A 20079-nucleotide genomic window follows, 5' to 3' on the forward strand; every position below is an offset into this window, starting at 1 on the left:
ACTTTTTCCAAGGCAACCTCTCAGTACAAAWTAGCAGGAAGTGCTCTTTTTATTCCAGTCCTAAACTAAAGCCAACAAACCTGCTATAATGCTCATTACCCATCTGTTCAATACGACCATTTCTGAATTTCTAAAGTCTGATGGGAGWTAGCAGTCATTACTGTCTGACAGAAAAGAGCAAAGGACTGTGTGAGGTCATTCTCGCTTCTCACTCAACCAAAAGTTGTAGCAATATCAACAGAAATTTGACCTTAATTCTATCCTGTAAATCCCTGCAATATCTCAAAGGGCATTTTCCTTGTAAGATGTTAGAGCATCTATTGTTTTATACAGATGAAATGTTTTACTTTCCAAAGTTGAGTACCTTTGTATTGATGTGTCCAGGAGATAGGACTGACTGTATTTCATCCAGTTAGGTGTCATACAGTTGCAATGCTCTCATTTTATAAATTAGTAAGTTTTCCATATCCATTTTCTATATGTTTTTTCAAAGCTAGGATGATCAGTGATTTTGTTGCTAGAACAGTGCCATTCAGTAGACTTCCAACCTTGTGTTATGCAGTATTATATCCCACAGACAATTTAAGGACTATACAGTACTGCTATTTGCTAGAATTGAACTACTACACTATTTAGTACAGGAACTTTTCACTGATGAAACTGGCACTGATTTTTTTGTAATCAGTGGAGAAGTGTTCTGTTCATAGATGCCTTAAAGAGAAGCTTAGACTGTACCTACATTTAAGTGAAGTTTCAGTCTTGCAGGAATCAGGTTTCCACGATGAGATGAAATACTGCACACCTTAGAGTACACACAACTCACTGCTCTTATGCTTAATCCATGCTAAACACAGACATTTTCCTACTAAATTCAATGGATACTGAATCAAGCTCTCACATAAGATTAATTCTGGGAAGAAGTGGTGCTCAAAGCTGGCCTAGCTGTGCTCCTGCTGGAACCAGGCAAAATATGCACCAGCAGCTGTCCCTCAGAGGTTCATATCATGACCAGTGTTATTTAATATCTTCATTAATGACAGAGATGAAGGAATTGAGTGCACCCTCAGCAAACGAGCAGATGACACCCAGCTGAGTGGTGCTGTTGGCACCCCTGAAGGACAGTATGCCATCCAGAGGCACCCGGACAAGCTCAAGTAGTAGACCATGGGAATCTCATGTGGTTTAACAAAACTAAATGCAAGAGCAGCTCCCAGTAGCAGCCCAGCCTGAGAGCAGCCCTGCCCAGAAGGRTTTGGGGGTGCTGCTGGGTGAGAGCTGGACATGCCCCAGCCATGGCACTCMCAGCCCAGAGAGCCAAACGTGTCCTGGGCTGCACCCAGAGCACCGTGGGCAGCAGGGGAGGGAGGGGATTCTGCCCCTCTGCTCYGCTCTGCTGAGACCCACCTGGAGCATCCAGCCCTGGGGACCCTGCACAGGAGGGACAGGAGTGCAGAGAAAGTAATGAAATTGATCAGAGGGATAGAGCACCTCTCCTGTGAGGAAAGGCTGAGAGAGTTGGGATTTATCAGCCTGGAGAAGAGAAGGCTTTGGGTGAATGAATTTCAGCCATCCAATACTGATGGGAGTCAACCAGAAAGATGGAGGGAGACTTTTTACAAGGGCGTGTAATGACAGGAMGAGGGGGAAAGGCTTCAGACTGAGAGTAGGTTTAGATTAGATATTAGGAAAAAATTCTTTGCTGTGAGYGTGATGAGGCACTAGAACATGTTGCCAAACATAGTGAATGCCCCATGCCTGGAAGTGTTTAAACCCAGGCTGGATGGGGCTCTGAGCAACCTGGTCTAGTGGAAGGTGTCCTGCCAYRGCCAGGGTGTTGGAAATAGATGATCTTTAAGGATCCAACCCGGACCCATTCTGTGATTACAGAGCAGGTCAGCATCACATATCTGCTGGCTTGACCTGAGGCAGAGACACTGAAAAATCCCATTTTGAGAATGAAAAGCAAGCAGGATTTAATCTGTGCTCTGCACAAGCTACACAGTACACCATGTTTACTGTCCACTGACTATGGTACATAACACACCATGTTTACTGTCCACTGATTATGCATGTGTTAGAAGCGTGACTTTGGATTTACATCACAAAGGCATTTAAACCTGCAGCTCATTGACAAATATGATCAGTTAAACCACTCAACAGATGAAATGTAGCAGCTTAAAATTTTCGTGCCAGATATACTGCCCTCAGTCTCTTGGTGCAGTGCTCACACCATTGGGAATCCTGCTGAGAGCAGGAAGTGGACAATATATACATCCCCTTGCTCTGAAAACAACAAATTTCTTGGCACTGTTCATAACCACAGAAGACACATGAATCACATTTGGTACCTCATGGAGAACCTGTAAATGGCCTTCTTTTATCAAACACTGTAAACATGTTTAGTTTTGCTCTTCACATGAAACACAAATATGAAAAATGATCATAAATGATGAAAACATTTCCCTTATGCCCACCCACTAAAGCCCTAAAACACCTCAGTGTGTTACAAGAAGATGAGTATTTTATAATATAATCCTTTTAGAATACAATCTTTCTTTTTTTTCCAAATTCTCAATAACACAACAACACACATGTCACAGTACTATCAAGTAGTGTCATCTTCACCTTCATCCAGAGCATAGTTGAGCTTTATGACTGTGCTGATAAAGTCACCAAGTTCTACAAAATCTGCAGTGATAATATTCACACCACTTTCTCCTGCTTTCTGAGCTCGGACCCACTCCATCATTGCAGGAAGAGCCCTAGGGAGAAAAAAGGAACCATAATTACTCATAAATCAGTGAGACAAATGCATCGAGGCAGGATTTGCTGACAGGACTCCCATTGATCTTACTCAGTTTCTAAGGGAACCATGTGAGACAGGACACAGGTTACTGCTCAAGCTTTTTGAAAACTCTTTTCAATTTTCATTCACTGTGGAAATAATATGTTGATAATATGTTGATTTCCACATTCACTGTGGAAATAATATGTACTTCAGCTTCTCAGTAGAAAGGAATGGAAGGAAGGTCATACAGGCTCAGAGTAATTATTGACTTTGCCTAAGCATAAGGGCATGGACCASATACCTTTTTGATATCATCTGGCAWTATGACTCCAAGGGAATTGCTTGTGGGAAAATGAGCAACAGAGAGCTCAAGCCATTTGCAAAGCATTTTGACACACTCAGGGAAATGTCGAAAATAAGACTTGGAGAAGCACAGGAGTAACAATGATTCCTACAGTGTAAGTACAGCATATACTAAATACCCTTCTTCACTAGTATTGATATCCAAGCCATGAATTAATTAGACCTAATCATAAACCAATGATAACTGATTTTACCAGTTACCAGTTGGTAAATGAAATAAAAATCACCATGATCATATCAAGTCTTTTCTAAGATGGCATATTTTAATTATATCAGACCATTATCATGGGAGTACCGGGGTCCAAAAGATGTCTGCTTAACTGTGTTTCTGAGTACAAAGGAATTTTTCTGACATTTTTCTGTGAAAATACAATCTAACAATCATAAGAAATATCCATGAGAAAAATAAAAGTCTCCTTAGTCCTGCTGCGGCTGTCAAGAAGCAAAATCCAGCTTTTAGAAGAAAGAAGTTAACAAAGTTCCAAAAAATAACATACACATTTTTCAGAGAATGAGTATTTTTCAGAGAAAGAGCATTTTTCAGAGAAAGGGTAATTGACCATTGGTACAAAATCCCAATGACTGTGACAAACCTTGCAGCACTTTGAGTCKTAAAATCAAGCCTGGATATTGTTCCAAAATTATACTCTTGGTCAGCCTCAAGCTGCTGAGTTAAATAAAAGAACCTAAGGTCTGGGCAGGGTTGCAGTCAGTTTAGATGAACAATGTGTTCTCCTTTTGCTTTAAGATCTATAAATCTGTGAGTTCCCCAGAACCAGTATGTTGGGCAGCCTTTTTCACAGACACAAGCTACATGGAAAATTTTGGTCTGATAGTAATTTAAATGAAGCTGAACATGTTGAACCTAAATTTTCTCTCAAAAGCCTTAGGAAAACAGATGTAAAGAAAAGAGAACTATTAGCAAACAGAGACTGTACTGTCAGTGGCCACTCAAATCAGTAAATTTTTACAGTAATTTCATACAGGATAAAACACAAGCAGCTAAAATTATTCTTCTCTATGATTTAACAAGAGAATATTAAGGTTTTGCTTCACCAAAGTGCAGTTGAATCTACTGTGAGATCCACGTATCAGCAATACATTTTATTTCAGCCACTGATTCGGTAAGACTGAAGCACATGTATGGATGCACACCAGCTCATGAACTCACCCAGTACCTTTAGACTTAAATTTATTTAATCCTGAAAAGCAGCATGCTGCAGAACTCTAACAGAGCACAGGTCAGGTGTTGAATACCCAGAAATGCTCGGGCTGATTGGAAAGATCTGCAAGCAGCCAGGACCAGGACAGATCTCAGCAGAACAGCACAGATCATCAAGGTGATAAAAGGCAGCTCAGAGCAGCTGTAAACTCCACTGCTTGTTCATATGTGAAAGGCACTGCTGAACTCTGCACAAAGACACAGGGTCAAACTTGTATGAGATGGCAGTATGTTGCTTTTGTATTTAATACTATCTTTTTTCAAGCCCAAAGAGTATCAGGTTTAAAGGTGAAGTGATTTGTTGTATAAAGGCACATATTTTTCCTTCCTTTTTTCTGTATAAGTTGATAACCTTGGTATTTTAGTTGCTCTTGAGGCATAATTAACTTCTTTTGGTGTCTTTTACTTGTTCTGAAGCTGTTTCTGATGTAATTCTTTTTTGACACCATAGAGTTTACTGTCCATACACTTACCTGTATTGACTGAAACACTGTTTTCCTTTCCCTAATGTGCTTTTAGTAATTCAGACTCCACCAAACAGTCATGCCTCCCTTTGATTAGTGTTTTATCTTAAAGTCARCCTGTCCTGCCATTTCGTCTGCAATTGGCTTGGTTAGTTGAATGGGTTATTTTTGTTTTACTGATATTTCACACAGAACACAGTTGCATGACCCTCTGCTCATATGGAAATTGCTAGATAAAGTCAYGGAAATCTTTTGTTCATGAGACTAGAGAGCATTTGAAGATCAGTCAGAAATGAATCACATTATCAAACAAAAAGCTTATTTGCATAGCAAAGCCAAATAACACAATCCTGTTAAAAAAAAAAAAAAAAAGATAGCTGAAGAAAAGATTCCACTGACCTTAAAGATTTGATGTAGGACCTGTAACTCTCTTTATGACAGAAATTAATACAAAACCTCTACAGATCATCTTCCTCCCATAGTGCCATCTTGAAAGTGGATTACACCAGTGACTCTCAGAAACCACATGTTGCTCAGTTTCAGCACAAATTTCTCAGATGCTCACAATAATTATTAGAATAAGCCTGCTTTCATGTTCCTCAGGGTGCCTTTGTGGCAGCAGCACAAACCTTGTTCATCCTGCCTTGTAATTTCCAAATTGTGCCTCAAACTAGTGATTGTTCTCACCATGGGTTTTAGACAGGAGAACAAACCACCTACATGACTGAGCACACAAAAGCCCAGAGTGTGCCATAGTCTTCACAGATGTTYTTGTGGTTCTCTGTCAGACTTGGAGGAAGCTTCTAGAAACTTCTCACAGAAGCCATCCCTGTAGCACCCCCTGTTTCAAAACCTTGCCACATAAACCAAATCCATCTTGCCAGGCTGGTGAGAAATGATTTCATGGACGAGCACATACCCACAAGCCTCTCAGCCTGCACACCCCAAGAGCATCACTGCCTCTGTGTCAGGCAGGTYCTGGCTCTCCTGTGGAGGGTAACGCTGCTTTAGGGTGTCTTGTGTCCAGCCCTTATGGCCACAAACCCAGTTCTCACAAGGAATAATTTCTAACCTCTATGGGTTACAAAAACCACCGCATGACCCAGAGTCACCTGCACAGAAGGTGCTGCTTAGAGGCAGGAAGGAGAGTAGATGTGCTCCTCCACAAGACTGTGCCAGGCGACTGAGAGCAGTCCTCTCCTCTCACCTCACTGCCTGGGGCACTGCTCTCATCCTGTTTCAGCTCCTCTGACCTGCACTGGAGCTGGCCACATCTGACCCTGCAGGCCAGTGCAGCACTGCCCCACAAACCTGCATCTGAAATAAACTCATTTTCCACATCCAGGGCTGGGGGGCTTGAGCAGCATCAGGGAAGGAGAGGAATGGCATGTTGTCTTGGTTTGACCAAGGATTGAGATCAGTAATCTWGGTGAAAAGTTTTCTGGCCTGAAGGAATATACAGAATATCCCATTTCTTTTTGCTAAACTGGAAACCAGGAGGGACCAGACTGCTGCCCCTCACCACCAGCACGGTGGGAGTAAAGGGATTGATGATTGATATAAAAGGACCTCACGGGAAGGGTTGTGTCCAGCCCCAGCCATCACCAGTGCACCTCAGCAGCCAGATCCAAGCTCTCCACCCYTGATGTCCAGCAGCCTTCTGGAGCAACTTTCCCACCTGCCAAAGACTGCATGAGAATGGGGAAAGTGGAGAAAAACTGGGTGATAGGAACCTACCCAAACTGGACAAATGCAAATTCTCACAGAGACACTTGATGTGGCTGTATTATTCTGAGATTTACACTTTTATGCCCTACATCACAATTCTCGGCTTTTTTTTTTGTTTGTTTTGAGAAGCCACGTACTTTCTCACATAGCATTGCTACAGTGATTTTCATTTACAACACTGTAAAATCTAGGTTCAGCTTTGACACCTATTTTATTACCTCTATTTTCCCTGTTCTGCTTGCTTGCTCATATAAGCAGAAAAGTGCACATATTTATTTTAAGTTTTTATTTTCTTTCAGGAACCATTTTCTGATGCATTAAAGGAACTCTGCTGAGAAATATTGACCTCAACTACAAAAGAGGCATAGCCCTTTTAAAAGCTACTGAATATTCAAGACTTCTTTCTTCTTTTTAAAAAAATCTATCAAAGCCCTCAAGTGACTTCAATGGCATTGAATTTTGTTTAAAAAATAATAATTAAACATTCAAGTAGCTTCAGTTCAAGCGGCAAAATCGTGAGTCCCATTAAAAGCTTTCAGAAAGAAAATATGACCTAATTAGTTGTATTAAAGTTTGCTTTTAAAAAGCTGTTCTTAGTCTATTTTAGTTCAGAAACAGGGTTGGTTGTTTGGTTTTTCTTTTTTTAATGCCTGAGTCATGGAAAGCCTGACAACGTGACAGAAGACTAATGACAGCAGAGCTCTAAGACAGGACCTCCCATGGTGGAACAGCCGTTCCTCTCTGCAGAGCTTTCACGGGAGAGGAGAAGGAAAAGCAATCTCACAAACACAAAACGRAACAGCTGTTTGCTATTTAACGAGAGTTTGATCACTGAAGGCAGAGAACAGGTTTTCTTCAGGAGTGCAGGGAGTCAGTACAACCTATTCCACGGTGAGAAATTGGTCCCATTCACAGGGTGTGATGCTGCAGAGCATTAAATGCCCGTTACCAGCAGCACCAGAGAGAGATGCAGCAGGTCTCCTTGCTCAGGGCAAAGTGACATGTGGCATTTCTTCCCTCTCCGGTGGAGCACACACCCYGCTCCCTGCAGCCTTTTGCAGATAGGTGAACTGCTGAACAAAACCAGCATTCCTCTGCAGGAGGATGTATTTACATGAGCTTGAATCAGAATCCCTACACTCCCTAACTCCCCCCMGCTCCATTCAATTTTACCAGTGCCTGCAAGAGCACTGAATTTCAGAGCTGTAATTCAGCATATGCTCACCCTGGCTTTTCAAGGATGCTGAGAATTCATCATTCCAGTGGGAGCAGTGGATTTCCCGTGTGTCATTGAAGCATAAAAATCACAACTGGAAAGAACTTTGAAAAGTCATTCAAGTTCATCCAGCCCACCTTGAGCAGGATCAACTACACAAAGATCAGTGATACAAACCACTCCTGGTACATGTTCAATTTAATCTATCTACAAGCCCCCAGTGAGGGGGGATGTCACAACCTTTCTCTGTATTCAGAGCACCCCAATATAGGTATCCTCAATATATCCTAATTACTCATCTGGAGTACCCATAAATAATGCCACTACAGCACACTGCTGAAGAGAATTCACATGCCCTCACCCTGCTCCRGCTGAATATTCACTCTGCATCTGTAAATAAGTTTCTCTGTGAAGGATGAACCTTAGGTACCCTTCCACACCACATCATTCTACCATAATTTTCTCTGTGGCAAAACTGGTTTAAAAGGTCTTCCTCTTTCATATGTCAGCTATTTGTTTCTACTCCCTGATCAAAATTTACAGTTCTCTCAGTTCTGCTAATAGACCTGGAAAGACAAAATAAAAACAGCACATGGAAATTATCTGTAATAACAGAAACGAAACAAATGGGTTTGCTCTCCYTCTGTCCCTAATTCATTGACAAGTTTTGGTTTATAACAGGTCCTCCTTAACTGTTGAAATGTGACAAACAAGGAACGAATGAACTGAAGCACAGAGATTTACACAAGCTCAGCACAAAAAGGCTGGAAAGGAACATCAAAGATGCACTTCCACACCCCTTGGACCCTCTCTAGCCAGCAGGAGCATTGTCACAAAATCAGCACTACCAAGGTCAAACCGACTCAAATCAGAAAACTGGGGCAACRTTGGGTGGGAATTTCTGTCCGTGATCCTGAATGGATGTTACTGCACATGAGTTGCCATGTTGCAAGAACAATCTCCATTAATATCTAACCCTGACTTTATTCTTCTGAAAAACTTGACAGTAATTCAGTCATCCTCAACTGCTCTGTACAATTTGGAAAGGAATCTATTCAGATGACACAGATAAGCATGCTGGGGTCAGATGCATCTTTTAATGTAATTATCTTAGCAGCACACTCTGCAGAGCCACCAGAGCCCAGATGCCTTCCTGCTCTGATTGAACTGATGTTGGCTTTCTGGGCTTCATTTTTAAAGGGAGGCAGAAATTAGCTCAAAAGAACATTCCTGCTCTCCATTCAAAATACTTTTCAGCTGAATTTTTTAAAACTACATCTTGTACAAAAATACAACAGGATATTTAATATCCCAGCACCGCAGCAAACGGTGGCTTCTGGAGATAATTAATATTCAACAATCCATTTTTGCCCGATCTCCTGTTTTAGCCATTGCACCTAGAGCATTAACTAAYAGCATTAGGAATGCAGACAGCAGGAAACTGTGGGCCCTGTAATACTAAAGATCTGATTAAGGAGACAACTCTAGTGTTTTGGATACTTTCTTGGTTAATGTGGTAGGGAACTCATRTGCAAAGCCAGAGCCAAAAGCTTGAGCTGCTGCCATACAAACAGTGGCATTTAGCTTTTATATTATGACTAAAAATGGCCTTGTAAAACATGTAGTTATCCTAGTATGGAAAATACACTATTGTCAATGGATTAACAGGAAAAATACTACCTGCTATGAGTATGCCTCTGTTCAAAGGATGTTTTTCTTATGGTTTAGCAGATCAAATTAAGCTCATCMACTGCCTCTATAATCTGGAGTTGTGCAAAACATAGATATAGGCATGACATCTTTGTGTTCAGATTGAGGAGACGTGGATTTGGTGGATGGGTCACTCGGTAGATCAGGAATTTGCTGGATAGTCACATTTAAAGAGCTGCGGTCAATGGCTCARTGTCCAGTGGAAAGCTGTGGCGAGTGGTGCCCCCAAGGCTGGAATTGGGACYGGTGCTGTTTGCCCTTGCTGTTGGTCACCAGGACAGTGGGGTTGAGGACACCCTCAGGGATGACACTGAGCTCYGTGGGGCAGTCGAYACACGGGAGGGAAGGGATGGCATCCACAGGGACCTGGACAGGTTTGAGTTGGACCATACAAACCTCCTGAAGTTCAAAGTCAAATGCAAGATCCTGCACATGGGTCAGGGCGACCTCCAGGCCTGGGATTGAGAGAAGTCCTGCAGGGATGCACCTGGGGYTGCTGGCGGATGAGAAGCTCAACGTGACACAGCAGTGTGCACTCACAGCCCAGGAAGCCACGGGAATCCTGGGCTGCATCCAGAGCAGCGTGCCCAGCAGGTTGAGGGAGGGGATTCTGCCCCTCAGCTCCAGTGGGGTGAAACCCCACCGGGACTGCTGCATCCAGGTCTGGGACCCCCAAAATAAGACGGAAATGGATCTGTTGGAGTTAGTCCAGAGGAGGCCATGAAGATGGGCTGAAGCAGAAGGCTGGAGTACTCTCGTACGAACAYAGTCTGAGAGAATTTGGATTGTTCAGCATGAAAAAGAGAAGGCTTTGGGGAGATCATGGAGCACCTTCCAGTACCTAAACAAAGCCTACAGGAAAGATGGAGAGGGACTTTTCACAAGAGCAGGTAGTACAGGACGTGAGGAATGGTTTCAAACTGAAAAAGAGCAGGTTTAGATTAGATATTCGGAAGAAATGTTTCACCATGAGCATAATGAGGCACTGGAACAGGTTGCCCAGAGAATTTCAGATGCTTCATTCCTGGAAGTATCAAAGTCCCCCTTGCAAAGGGCTTTGAGCAACCGAGTCTAGTGGACAGGGTCCCTGCCCATGGCAGGGCGCTGGCATGAGATGATCTTTAAAAGGCCCCTTAAACCCAAATCATTCTATGATTTTGTGTTAATCATTCTCTCTCAGAGATCACAGAGTGGTGATCAAGCAGATCCGACTGATGTCAGATCATTCCTTTCAACCCCTTGTGGCACAAACACGAAGCCTGAACACTCGTTTACACAGGTACCTGCACAAGGAGTATTTTACCTGCTTGAGACATTTGGTCCTGCCCCTAGTTCCACACAGAAATCTGACTGTTCAAGAAGCATTAGAAAATTCATGTAAGTGACAATATACATGGAATATGGAAATAGGAATTGGAACTTATTCCAATGAATAAGTGAAACAGAAAACCTCTGCTTTACAGAAGAAAATATCTGTCACCAATCAAAGGAACAGCTACAGGTTTGGTGTTTCTCTCCAACCCCATCTTCTTGTTCTTTTAAAAAAGGGTTATGATTTATTCATACACACATTACACCCTGAATTCCTGTATTAAAGCATCCAAATCAGGTGTTAAATTCTGACTGCAGAGCGGGATCTGCTTTGTCAGACACGTGTTCTATCCACTATCAGACCATTCACAGCCAAGGTTTCCACCACCAGACTCAGCCAAGGGCTTTGTTTTCTCCATGAGCTCCCACCATGTGTTATCTGGAACATTTCAAAGAGATGCCCTGCTGAGGAACTCAGTTGGGACTTCAGGTATCAAGCTGTCCAGCTACTCCTCATTTCAGAGTTTCAGTTGCTGCTGCTGGCTCTGCTCCTTGTTACATAACTCACATTCTTGAAAATTTATAATTTGGATGATTCAAGAAAGAAGAAAGAGATTTAGAGGGAAAAAAAATTAGAAGGTATTACATGGAGGAAATACTCTGAAATTTTCTGTGAAGAATGATGAAAGAGAATCTACCACATTGAAGGAGAAGAGGTGATTTTTACAACCACTTAGCCTTGGAACACAGATGAATTAGCAGAGTGACTATGAAAATCCCACTTCTGAGTAACATGAAAAGTTAGTAAAGAGGTAGGTAACACTAGCAGAGAAAGCAGAGCAGCTACATGGAAGGCAAGGTTTATTTAAGAAACTTCTGGCTGCCAGCACTGTCTCTCTGCTGTATGACTTGTAACAGAATTTCACACATCATTGCACAGTTTCCACTGAAACCATTCCTACAATAAATCTAAATTACTTAAGTAAACAGATAAAATATGGGTTTTCATTTTCAGACTAATAGTGTAGCCTGCAAAACTGTTTCTTCCTGCAGATACCTTGAAATGAAAGTGAATCTCACCAACATTTGAGTTTTTCACTACTGAATACAGAGACAACCAAAAAGTACAAATYTGCAGGTGACTGTTTGCCATATACCTTGTTCAATATATCCACGATACACCATTCAGACAGACATAGGTAGAATAATTCATATGGAAGAATGTTGAAAAAATGCAAGGAAAACAACCATATTCAGATAAGAAAAAGTTGCAGCAAAGAGGTGCATGTCACAGTGTTCCCAGGAGTKTAATACTTTTTGTTTAGAATAAAGGTGAGAACTGACTTTGTTCATGAAACATTCAACAAGCAGATTACACTGAAGCAATCCATCTAACAAAGTTGAAATAGAAAAATTATAAGAAATAATTACCTCCAAATAAGGGAAATAGTAGCTTTTCATCCCTGCTGCTATTTGGACAGCAAGAAGCAAAGAACATAGTAAGGGTTTCAGGCAGCACACCCAAGTAACAGAAATTTGGYATAATTACAGCTCTGATTTGAATGATGTTGTGATTAAAACAAGTCAGAAAATTAGATGGTGGAAACAAAATGATATAGGAACGCACAGTTTTTCAGCTAATTAAAAATATATTAAATGTGTAGCTCATGTTCAGCATAGCCAATTAAACATTCTTTTCTCACTCTTTGGTGTGTTAAAACTGTCAAAACACTTCAATATTTCTAAAACACTGAGATAGAAAATATCACAAGTACATGTTTTGTTACATATTTTCCTCAAACACAACTAGTCTTCAAGTTTGTCCCCATGTCACAAATAGAATGAACAACATTCACTATTCTGCWTTCCAAGCACACTTCATTTAGCACACGAATTCCTCTCTGCTACACCTCTCCCCACCTGAGGCATCACTTCTGCTTCCTTCTCTTTTTTGCTTCACCAAGCCTTCATCTGCAAGGCTGGGATCATTTCCTTTGTAAGGCATGTACCAAATGGACACACAGCACTGAGGAGCCTTATTTCACTGCTGTCACAGTCACCTCTAGTGCTCTGGTCCCCTACAACCCCAGCCTGGTGCCTGGACCACAGGCACACACCTACTAACTCCTCCACAAAAGCTGCTTCATCTCACCACAGAGAAGGACTAAGCTGCTTATTATAATTTATACATCTTCTGGCTTCTAGCTCTGGACTCCCACAGCTAAACCAGCTTTGTTAATCAGCTGGATCCCAAAGGCACTATCCTCCTAAATAGCATCCTGGGCATTGCTSTGAATCATTTACCAGGAGCAGCCTTCCCAGAGCTATTCCTCACTCCTTCTACTTAACTTTCCTCACAACCTAGAATTAACAAGCCCAAAGCATTCATATGATAAACCCTGTACGATGCCAATTATAATTATCCAAAATAGCTATTGCTGTTTGCTGCTGAATACARAGACAACCAGAAAGGACGAGCCTGCAGGCGAATGTTTGCCACAGTACCCTGTTCAGTATATCCCACAACACCCCGTTCAGACAGACACACATGGAGTAATTCATATGGAATGCAMTGTTGAAAAAATGCAAGGAAAATAAAAAATGCAAGGAAAATAACCATATTCAAATAAGAGAAAGTTGCAATAAAGAAGTGCATCTTACAATATCACAAAACGGATACTACAAAATAGTCATTGCTGATTTACAGTGAGAAATGTTTGTTCTGGGTACATCAGGGGAACATCTGCATACATCAGGTTCACCAGGTTATCTTTCTGCCACTGTGGTCCCACACCAGGGGGAACTGTGCTCCCAACACAGATTTCTCTGACTTCTCAATAACCAGTGGGGTCATGAATGAATATTGTAAGAGCACCTGTTCCCCCACCCCCAGGTGAGAGTCCCCATYCCACGTGTCTCAAGACCAGAGCGCTTCCACAGCTCCCACAAGCAGACCAGGGGGGAGCAGAACACAGTGAGGTCCTTCCTCCCATCTCCAGTGACAATGCAAGTGCCAGGGACAAGCCCATGCACAGCTGCCTTTGGAAAGGCAGGGTAGCAGCCACAACATTATCCTGTAGAACGGGGTCTGGGAGGAACTTGGTGACTCCTGATCTCTGTTCCTCTTCCAAACGCTGATGAAGCCCATCTTAAAGGCAGTCAGTTTTCTCACTCCCACCTTTCCAGCTAGAAAAGTGGAAAAACTTCTGTCAGCTAGAAAGCTGGCAAACTTCACTGAAGGGAGCCCTTCTCTCACTTCCAATTTATTTATTTATACCTGTTGCTCTTGTAAGATTGCTGACCTTTCGCCCCCACTGGCAATTATTCCCATGATATTTACAGAGAGTAGGTAATCACAGAGCCTCTCAGGCTTCATTGTGCCAGGATAARCAAGACAAGCTCTCTCCATGTCTTCAGCAATTCACTCCCTGTTTATYCTGGATAGTAGTCCCTCTCTGCAGYTGTGCCAATTTTTTCTACTCCTCATAACATGGAGGATCAAAATCGCACCGAACATCCAAAAAGATATCCCAGCCACCCTTTGGATGGTTGTATCAGCCCCTTTCTGTGCATGCTGGCAATGTCTAGGTGCATAAGAGGATAGCAGCCTTTCTTCCACACCGTTTCACTGAGGGCTAAGCTTTAGCCAGCCATGGGTGGTACTACAGCAGCCACCTTGCCTGGCATTCCCACCTTAACAYRCCCCCATCATTTTGACCTTGCAATTCACACCGTTGAATTTCATCTCATTTCATCTGCAGGTCTTGCTGCATGTTACCCCTCAGCTTTCCTCAGCCACAAAGACAGCTTCTTACTTTGTGTTATCAGCAAACTCCTTCATTCTTTACAGCAGAATTCAAGGTCTGAAGTGGCAAAATTAAAGATGACCAGGATCTTTGAGGAATGCTACAGTCTGGTACTTCCTACAAGTCCAAGCTAATTTCTGATTTCCAAACTGCATTTCAGTTGATAATRTACTACTTTACACTTTGCCAACTGCATTATGCATTATTTATCAGCTGCACTGGGTCATACCAGATGTGACAAGCAGGGCAAAGGAGGTGATTGTGCCCTGCCTCCCTCATGAGAMCCCACCTGGAGCACTGTGTCYAGTTCTGGGGCCCTCAGCACAGGAAAGACGTGTCACCTGTTGGAGTGGATTCAGAGCAAGCCACAAAGATGGTCAGAGAACTAAAGCACCTCTCCTACAAATACARTATGAGACAGCTGGGTTTAGGCTGCCGAGAGAAGAGACGGCTTTGGGGAGACACTGAATGAAATAATTTCTGCTTCTYTCATCTATTAAGATGGCTCTGCTGATCTCTGAGCCACCCTTTTTAACATTCATTACTGGGAGATTTTGTAATCAATGATAGTAACCCTTTCTTTTAACTCAACCTTAGAGCCAACAGCCTTGAAAAGTCTAGATGATACCATCAATGGCAGCATAACATCATTGAGAGCAAAATGCAGATCAGTCAAAAACCTGAGTCAGACTCTTCCACATTGCACTACCTCTGGACTACATCTGCCAACATGCTGTCTGCCTTGAGGTCAAATAATTTTAKATTTTAGAGAAGGCAGTTAGACCATTAAACTTCTAGCCAAAAAATGYAGTTGAACTTTCTCACAAAAAATTAAGGACAGATTCTGATTTATTTCTCCCACACAAAAGTAAAGGGCCCTGAAATGTGCCACAGTATAACTCAGAGAATACTGTTTCCCTGAAGAATTCCATATTTCTACAGTGTTTATTATCATGGGTACCAGGTTAATTAATAATAATTAACTGTTGATAATACTGYCACTTTGCTTGGCTTGGCTTGGCTATCACCTTACAGATAGCAGATAAAACTGTAGTTTCTAATAGCCATTAGCAAAGTTAAAAATGGATATCAGGAATGAGAGAAAAAGACTGTCACTTGATCAACAGTGATACCAAGGGGCAGGCAGAGGATGGACGATTCAGTGCTAGAAATCCTCTGTGGTACTAAATAGATCCGAAACCAAGAACTGCTGTTCTGTTAAACTCCAGCATTTCAAAATGTGAATTTGTTTTAAATTAGAAAGCAAAACCAAAATGTTGGCTTTTCCACAAAATAAAGTCCAAGACCTACTTCTGAATAAAAAATTGAAAAGCTGTGAATATGTTTCTGTGAAGAAACAGCATTAAATATTGCAGTTAATACTATAATATAAATCTAAGGCGAGACAGAATTAATAGTAATGAAAATTGAAATGTTTTGACATAAAGTATTTTGTTAAAATAGACTTTTCCCTGGGGAAAAACACTGAAAGGAGGCATTCCTGGGAAAAAAAAAGGAAAAAAAAAAAAAAAGAAAAAAGAAAAAAGAGTAGACATTAAAATACCTCCAGTTTTCAATAAAAAGCAACATTGATGGGAAAAAGAGCAAATAGTTTAGTAATTGCTGGGTTGAAAAAACTCACACAAACTCACACACATGTTATGTCACATCTCAAAAACTAAMAACCGCAGACCAAACTTTCAACAAAGGAAAAAAACTATTAAACAATATACCGCTGATGCGATGTCAAATCAGCTTAAAAAAATTATTTGGTGACTTGGAGAACTCTTACTGGTTCTGATCAGTACTAAAAATAGGCAGACATTGTGAGAAGTCTCATGTTTCCAGTAATACTGATAACTTTCAAATYGATCTCATATTTTATTTAATGAAAACTCCACAGCAATGAACCGTGGTTGCCAGCCATCAGGGAAAAAGATAGACTAAAAAATACATCATATATCTTCACCAGGGGACTACAGAGAATRCATGAGCAATAAAGTAAAATCCCCATGGATAAAGCCAAAGAGGTATTTGGTTGACAAACACTATAGCAAAAAGGTCATGGAACAACTGAACTGTTCGGGTTGAAACGGATCTTTAAAAACCATCTGTGAGGGACACAGCTTGTCACTGGAGTCCATCAGGAGGCCTCTGAGCTGTTAACCACTSCAGAGACAACCATCCGAGCTATTCCTCATCCACCAAAGTCTGCTTATCCAATCCGTATCTCTCTGATTTAGAAAGGATGTTGAGGGTGACAATGTCAAAGGMTTTACATGAGTCCTCAAAGATGACATCCCCTATCCAATGACGTGGTCACTCCATCACAGAAGATGACGGAGATCACGCTGGCCAGGCAATGCTTGCCCTCAGAGAAGCTGTGATGGCTGTCTCAAATCACCCCCTGTCCTCCATGGCATTACTGTAACTTCCATGGGGATTTCTTCCACCATCTTCCCAGGCACAGGTGGGAAGCTGRTTGGGCAGTAGGTCCCTGGGTCCTACCTTCTGCCCTTCTTAAAARTGGGTACAATRTTTCCCCTTTTCCAGAGGGGGCAGATGTCTGGAGGGGGCCATGGTCCAGTGGGAGACCCGGTGGAGAGAGGGGGCCCTGTTCCCAGGCTGGAGCAGCCTGTCCTTGGGGACTGCACCCCGTGGATGAGTGACCCACAGTGAAGCAGTTTGGGGAGGATTGTCTGCCCGTGGGAGGGACTCACATTGGGGCAGTTTTGGGAGGACTGCTGCTCATGAGATTGAACCACACTGGAGAAGTTCATGAGAACTGTCTCTTGAGGGAGGGACCCCATGGCGCAGCAGGGGAAGGAAGAAGATCTTGGTGATGAACTGACTAAACCCACTGCTCCATGCTCCCTGTGCTGTCAGTGGGAAGGAGGGAGGCGTTGAGGAAAAAAGGGTGTTTTTAAGAGCTTATTTTGCTTCTCATTATCCTCCTCTGACTCTGTAATAAATTCACTTTATATTTCTAAGTTAAAAGCCTGTTTTGCCTCTGGAGTGTTTCCTCCCGGTCCTTACCTTAACTCATGACCCCTCTGTTAATTTTTTTCCTCTCCTCTGCCCAGCTGTGGCAGGGCAGAGCGAGTGAGCGGCTGTTGTGGGTGCCTGGCATTCGGCCAGCGTCGAACCATGACAGCTGCCAAGAGAAGCCGTTCCCTTCTCCATCACCAAGGCATCGAATCATTCTGCTTCCTCAGCACAAGGAAAAGCAGATTGCCCCATCAGCCATTCATGGTGTCTGAGAGTCCCTGCAGAGGCTTACACCTCTCCTGTGGAATATCGACCAAGCTGCACATTGATCACAGAGCTGCTGCAGTCCTCTTCCTCCAACAAACCACTAACACTGGAGGCTGATGGTGCTCAGTCTTGCATCAAAGCACACTGCCTCTCCCTCAGCACAGACTGGGGTAGATGTGCTGACAGCACAACCTCTGTTGGTGTGACCAGTGTGTGGGTATAATGTGCATCAGCAGCGATGTTATTAAAGAGGTGMCGAGAGTTCACAAAGAGTGGTCTGCAAAAAATACACACCATTTACAAGTCCAATAGTCTGTACCTCCAGAGACACACTCTCTCTCCTCAGAAGAGTTGTGCAGCTGGTACAATCAGTGCTGGCTGCCAGGAGGATTGGAGAAGGAATTACAGTAGGGAATTACAGTAACTTATCCTGGATGTCAGTGCATCCGATGCATTATTTCATAGATACGTAAAATATCTAGACTTGGAAAGGACCCAMAAAGATCACTGAAATCCAACTCCTGGCCCTGCACAGGACACCCCAAGAGTTACTCCATCTGCCTGAGAACATTGTCCTAACTCTTCTTGGACTCTGTCAGGTTGGTGCTGTGACCATTGCCCTGGGGAGCTGTTCCAGTGCCCAAACATCCTCTGGGTGAAGAACCTTTTCCTGATATCCAAACTAAACCTCCSCTGACACAGCTTCAGGCCATTCCCAAGGATCCTGTCACTGGTGAATGGAGAGAACAGATCAGTGCCTGCCCCTCCATTTCCCCTTGTGAGGAAGATCCAGTCTGCTATGAGGTCTCCTCTGAGACTCTTCTAGGCTGAACAAGCCAAGTAGACTCAACCACTCTTCATACAGCATCACCTCTAGACTAYTCTGCATCTTTGTAGCTCTCTTTTGGATGCTTAAAATTCCAGTTACTAGAGGACAAAGCAATGCCCTTCCAGAGCTGAAAAGTATTTCTCAAACAACAGTCAACCTGTGTTTCTTATGAGAAACAGCTTTGAAGGAAAAAAYCCAAACTAGATGCTCATCATATGCATTAATATCTCTGCAAATGCTCCTCAGACTGCAGAGCTTAAATGAGRGTGCTTTCCACCAAGAGAAAACCATTCAGCTGGATTTACGTCTCTCCTGTTCTAGCAGAGCCAGACACTAACAGCAGTGAAACGCTGTCTGAGGAGAGAGGAAGTGAGCAGCAAATGCCACTAGGCGAGACAGATCATTATCAGCCAAATGTTCTGAGCTGCGATTAGCAAYGGGCTCAGAAGGACTCGCTGTGCCTGGTGTGAAAACAGGGCAAGGGCACAGCTCCCCTCCACAGTGCCACAGCAGCGACCTGACTGAAAGGARGGGACTCTCAGCCCAGCCCTGCCCTTCACCTTGGGCAGGAGGATGGTCAGCAGGTGGACAAACCATGTGCGGACACTCGCCAGGCCACGTGCTCCTGCTCTCTGCAGAAATAGMTCCAGTCCTGGACAATGCACCAGCACCTTGATGACATTCCAGCAAAGAGCTTCAGGACCACTCCCCTGGTACCTGACAACAGCCTGAAACAGCATCCCTGACTACAAAACACCCTTTGCTAAATCTTTACCATCTTTAAAGGCTGATGGCAGCACTCCGGCTTCAGATTTATATTTTCACCCTAATTATCCACACCCAAGCCATCACCTCAGCTCACACACAGCTGAAGAAGTGAAGCTTGCTGGGCTGACTACTTGCAATAGCTTAGAGGGAAAAAGCACATCTAAGTGAAAAAGAGCATGAGTGAGAGGACAGAGATGAAGAAAGGTGTGGCTAAGTAAAGGATGTCACAACAGTGACAACAGTGGTTCTTTGGCAGAGGCAGATCCTCCTCCTGACACAAGGTGGTTGGCACAAGCCCCATAGCTGGACAGGTCAGTTGAGACAGTATGGAAAGTTGTGAGGAGCCAAGTCCTCACTGTTTCAGCGTTTTCCTCAGCCAAAAGCAGGGAACAAGGGATGGTGCTGTAGTTGCTTTTCTCTGTACAAATCCAAGGCAAATCATAACGAATTTAGCCTGAGAAAAGAGCCTGCTCACAAGGAGGAAAGTTTCTTTCCAATATCCACTCAAACCTTGGGAAACAGCAGTGAGCACACTGGAAAAAAAATGACCCCTTCCCCATTATTTAAGCAACACAGTACAATGCCGTACCTGCAGGAATCACTTGGGATTACAGCCTTG

The 20079-nt window shown here is 42.9% G+C and overlaps 1 protein-coding gene across 1 annotated transcript in view; it reads right to left on the reverse strand.

The window, feature by feature from the left end:
• Nucleotides 1-2528: 2528 nt before the first annotated feature.
• The window catches only part of PLCXD3 (phosphatidylinositol specific phospholipase C X domain containing 3), a 73276-nt gene continuing 55725 nt past the window's right edge, over nt 2529-20079 (reverse strand). Inside the window, exon 3 of the mRNA XM_057364649.1 lies at nt 2529-2762. Within this exon, the coding sequence (XP_057220632.1) occupies nt 2606-2762 (157 nt within the window). The 3' untranslated portion in view covers nt 2529-2605. The remainder of the gene's footprint in view (nt 2763-20079) is intronic.

This window comes from Malurus melanocephalus, unplaced genomic scaffold (assembly GCF_030028575.1).
Source record: "Malurus melanocephalus ecotype Western Australia unplaced genomic scaffold, MMel_1.1 scaffold_41, whole genome shotgun sequence".
NCBI classification, from domain to species: domain Eukaryota; kingdom Metazoa; phylum Chordata; class Aves; order Passeriformes; family Maluridae; genus Malurus; species Malurus melanocephalus.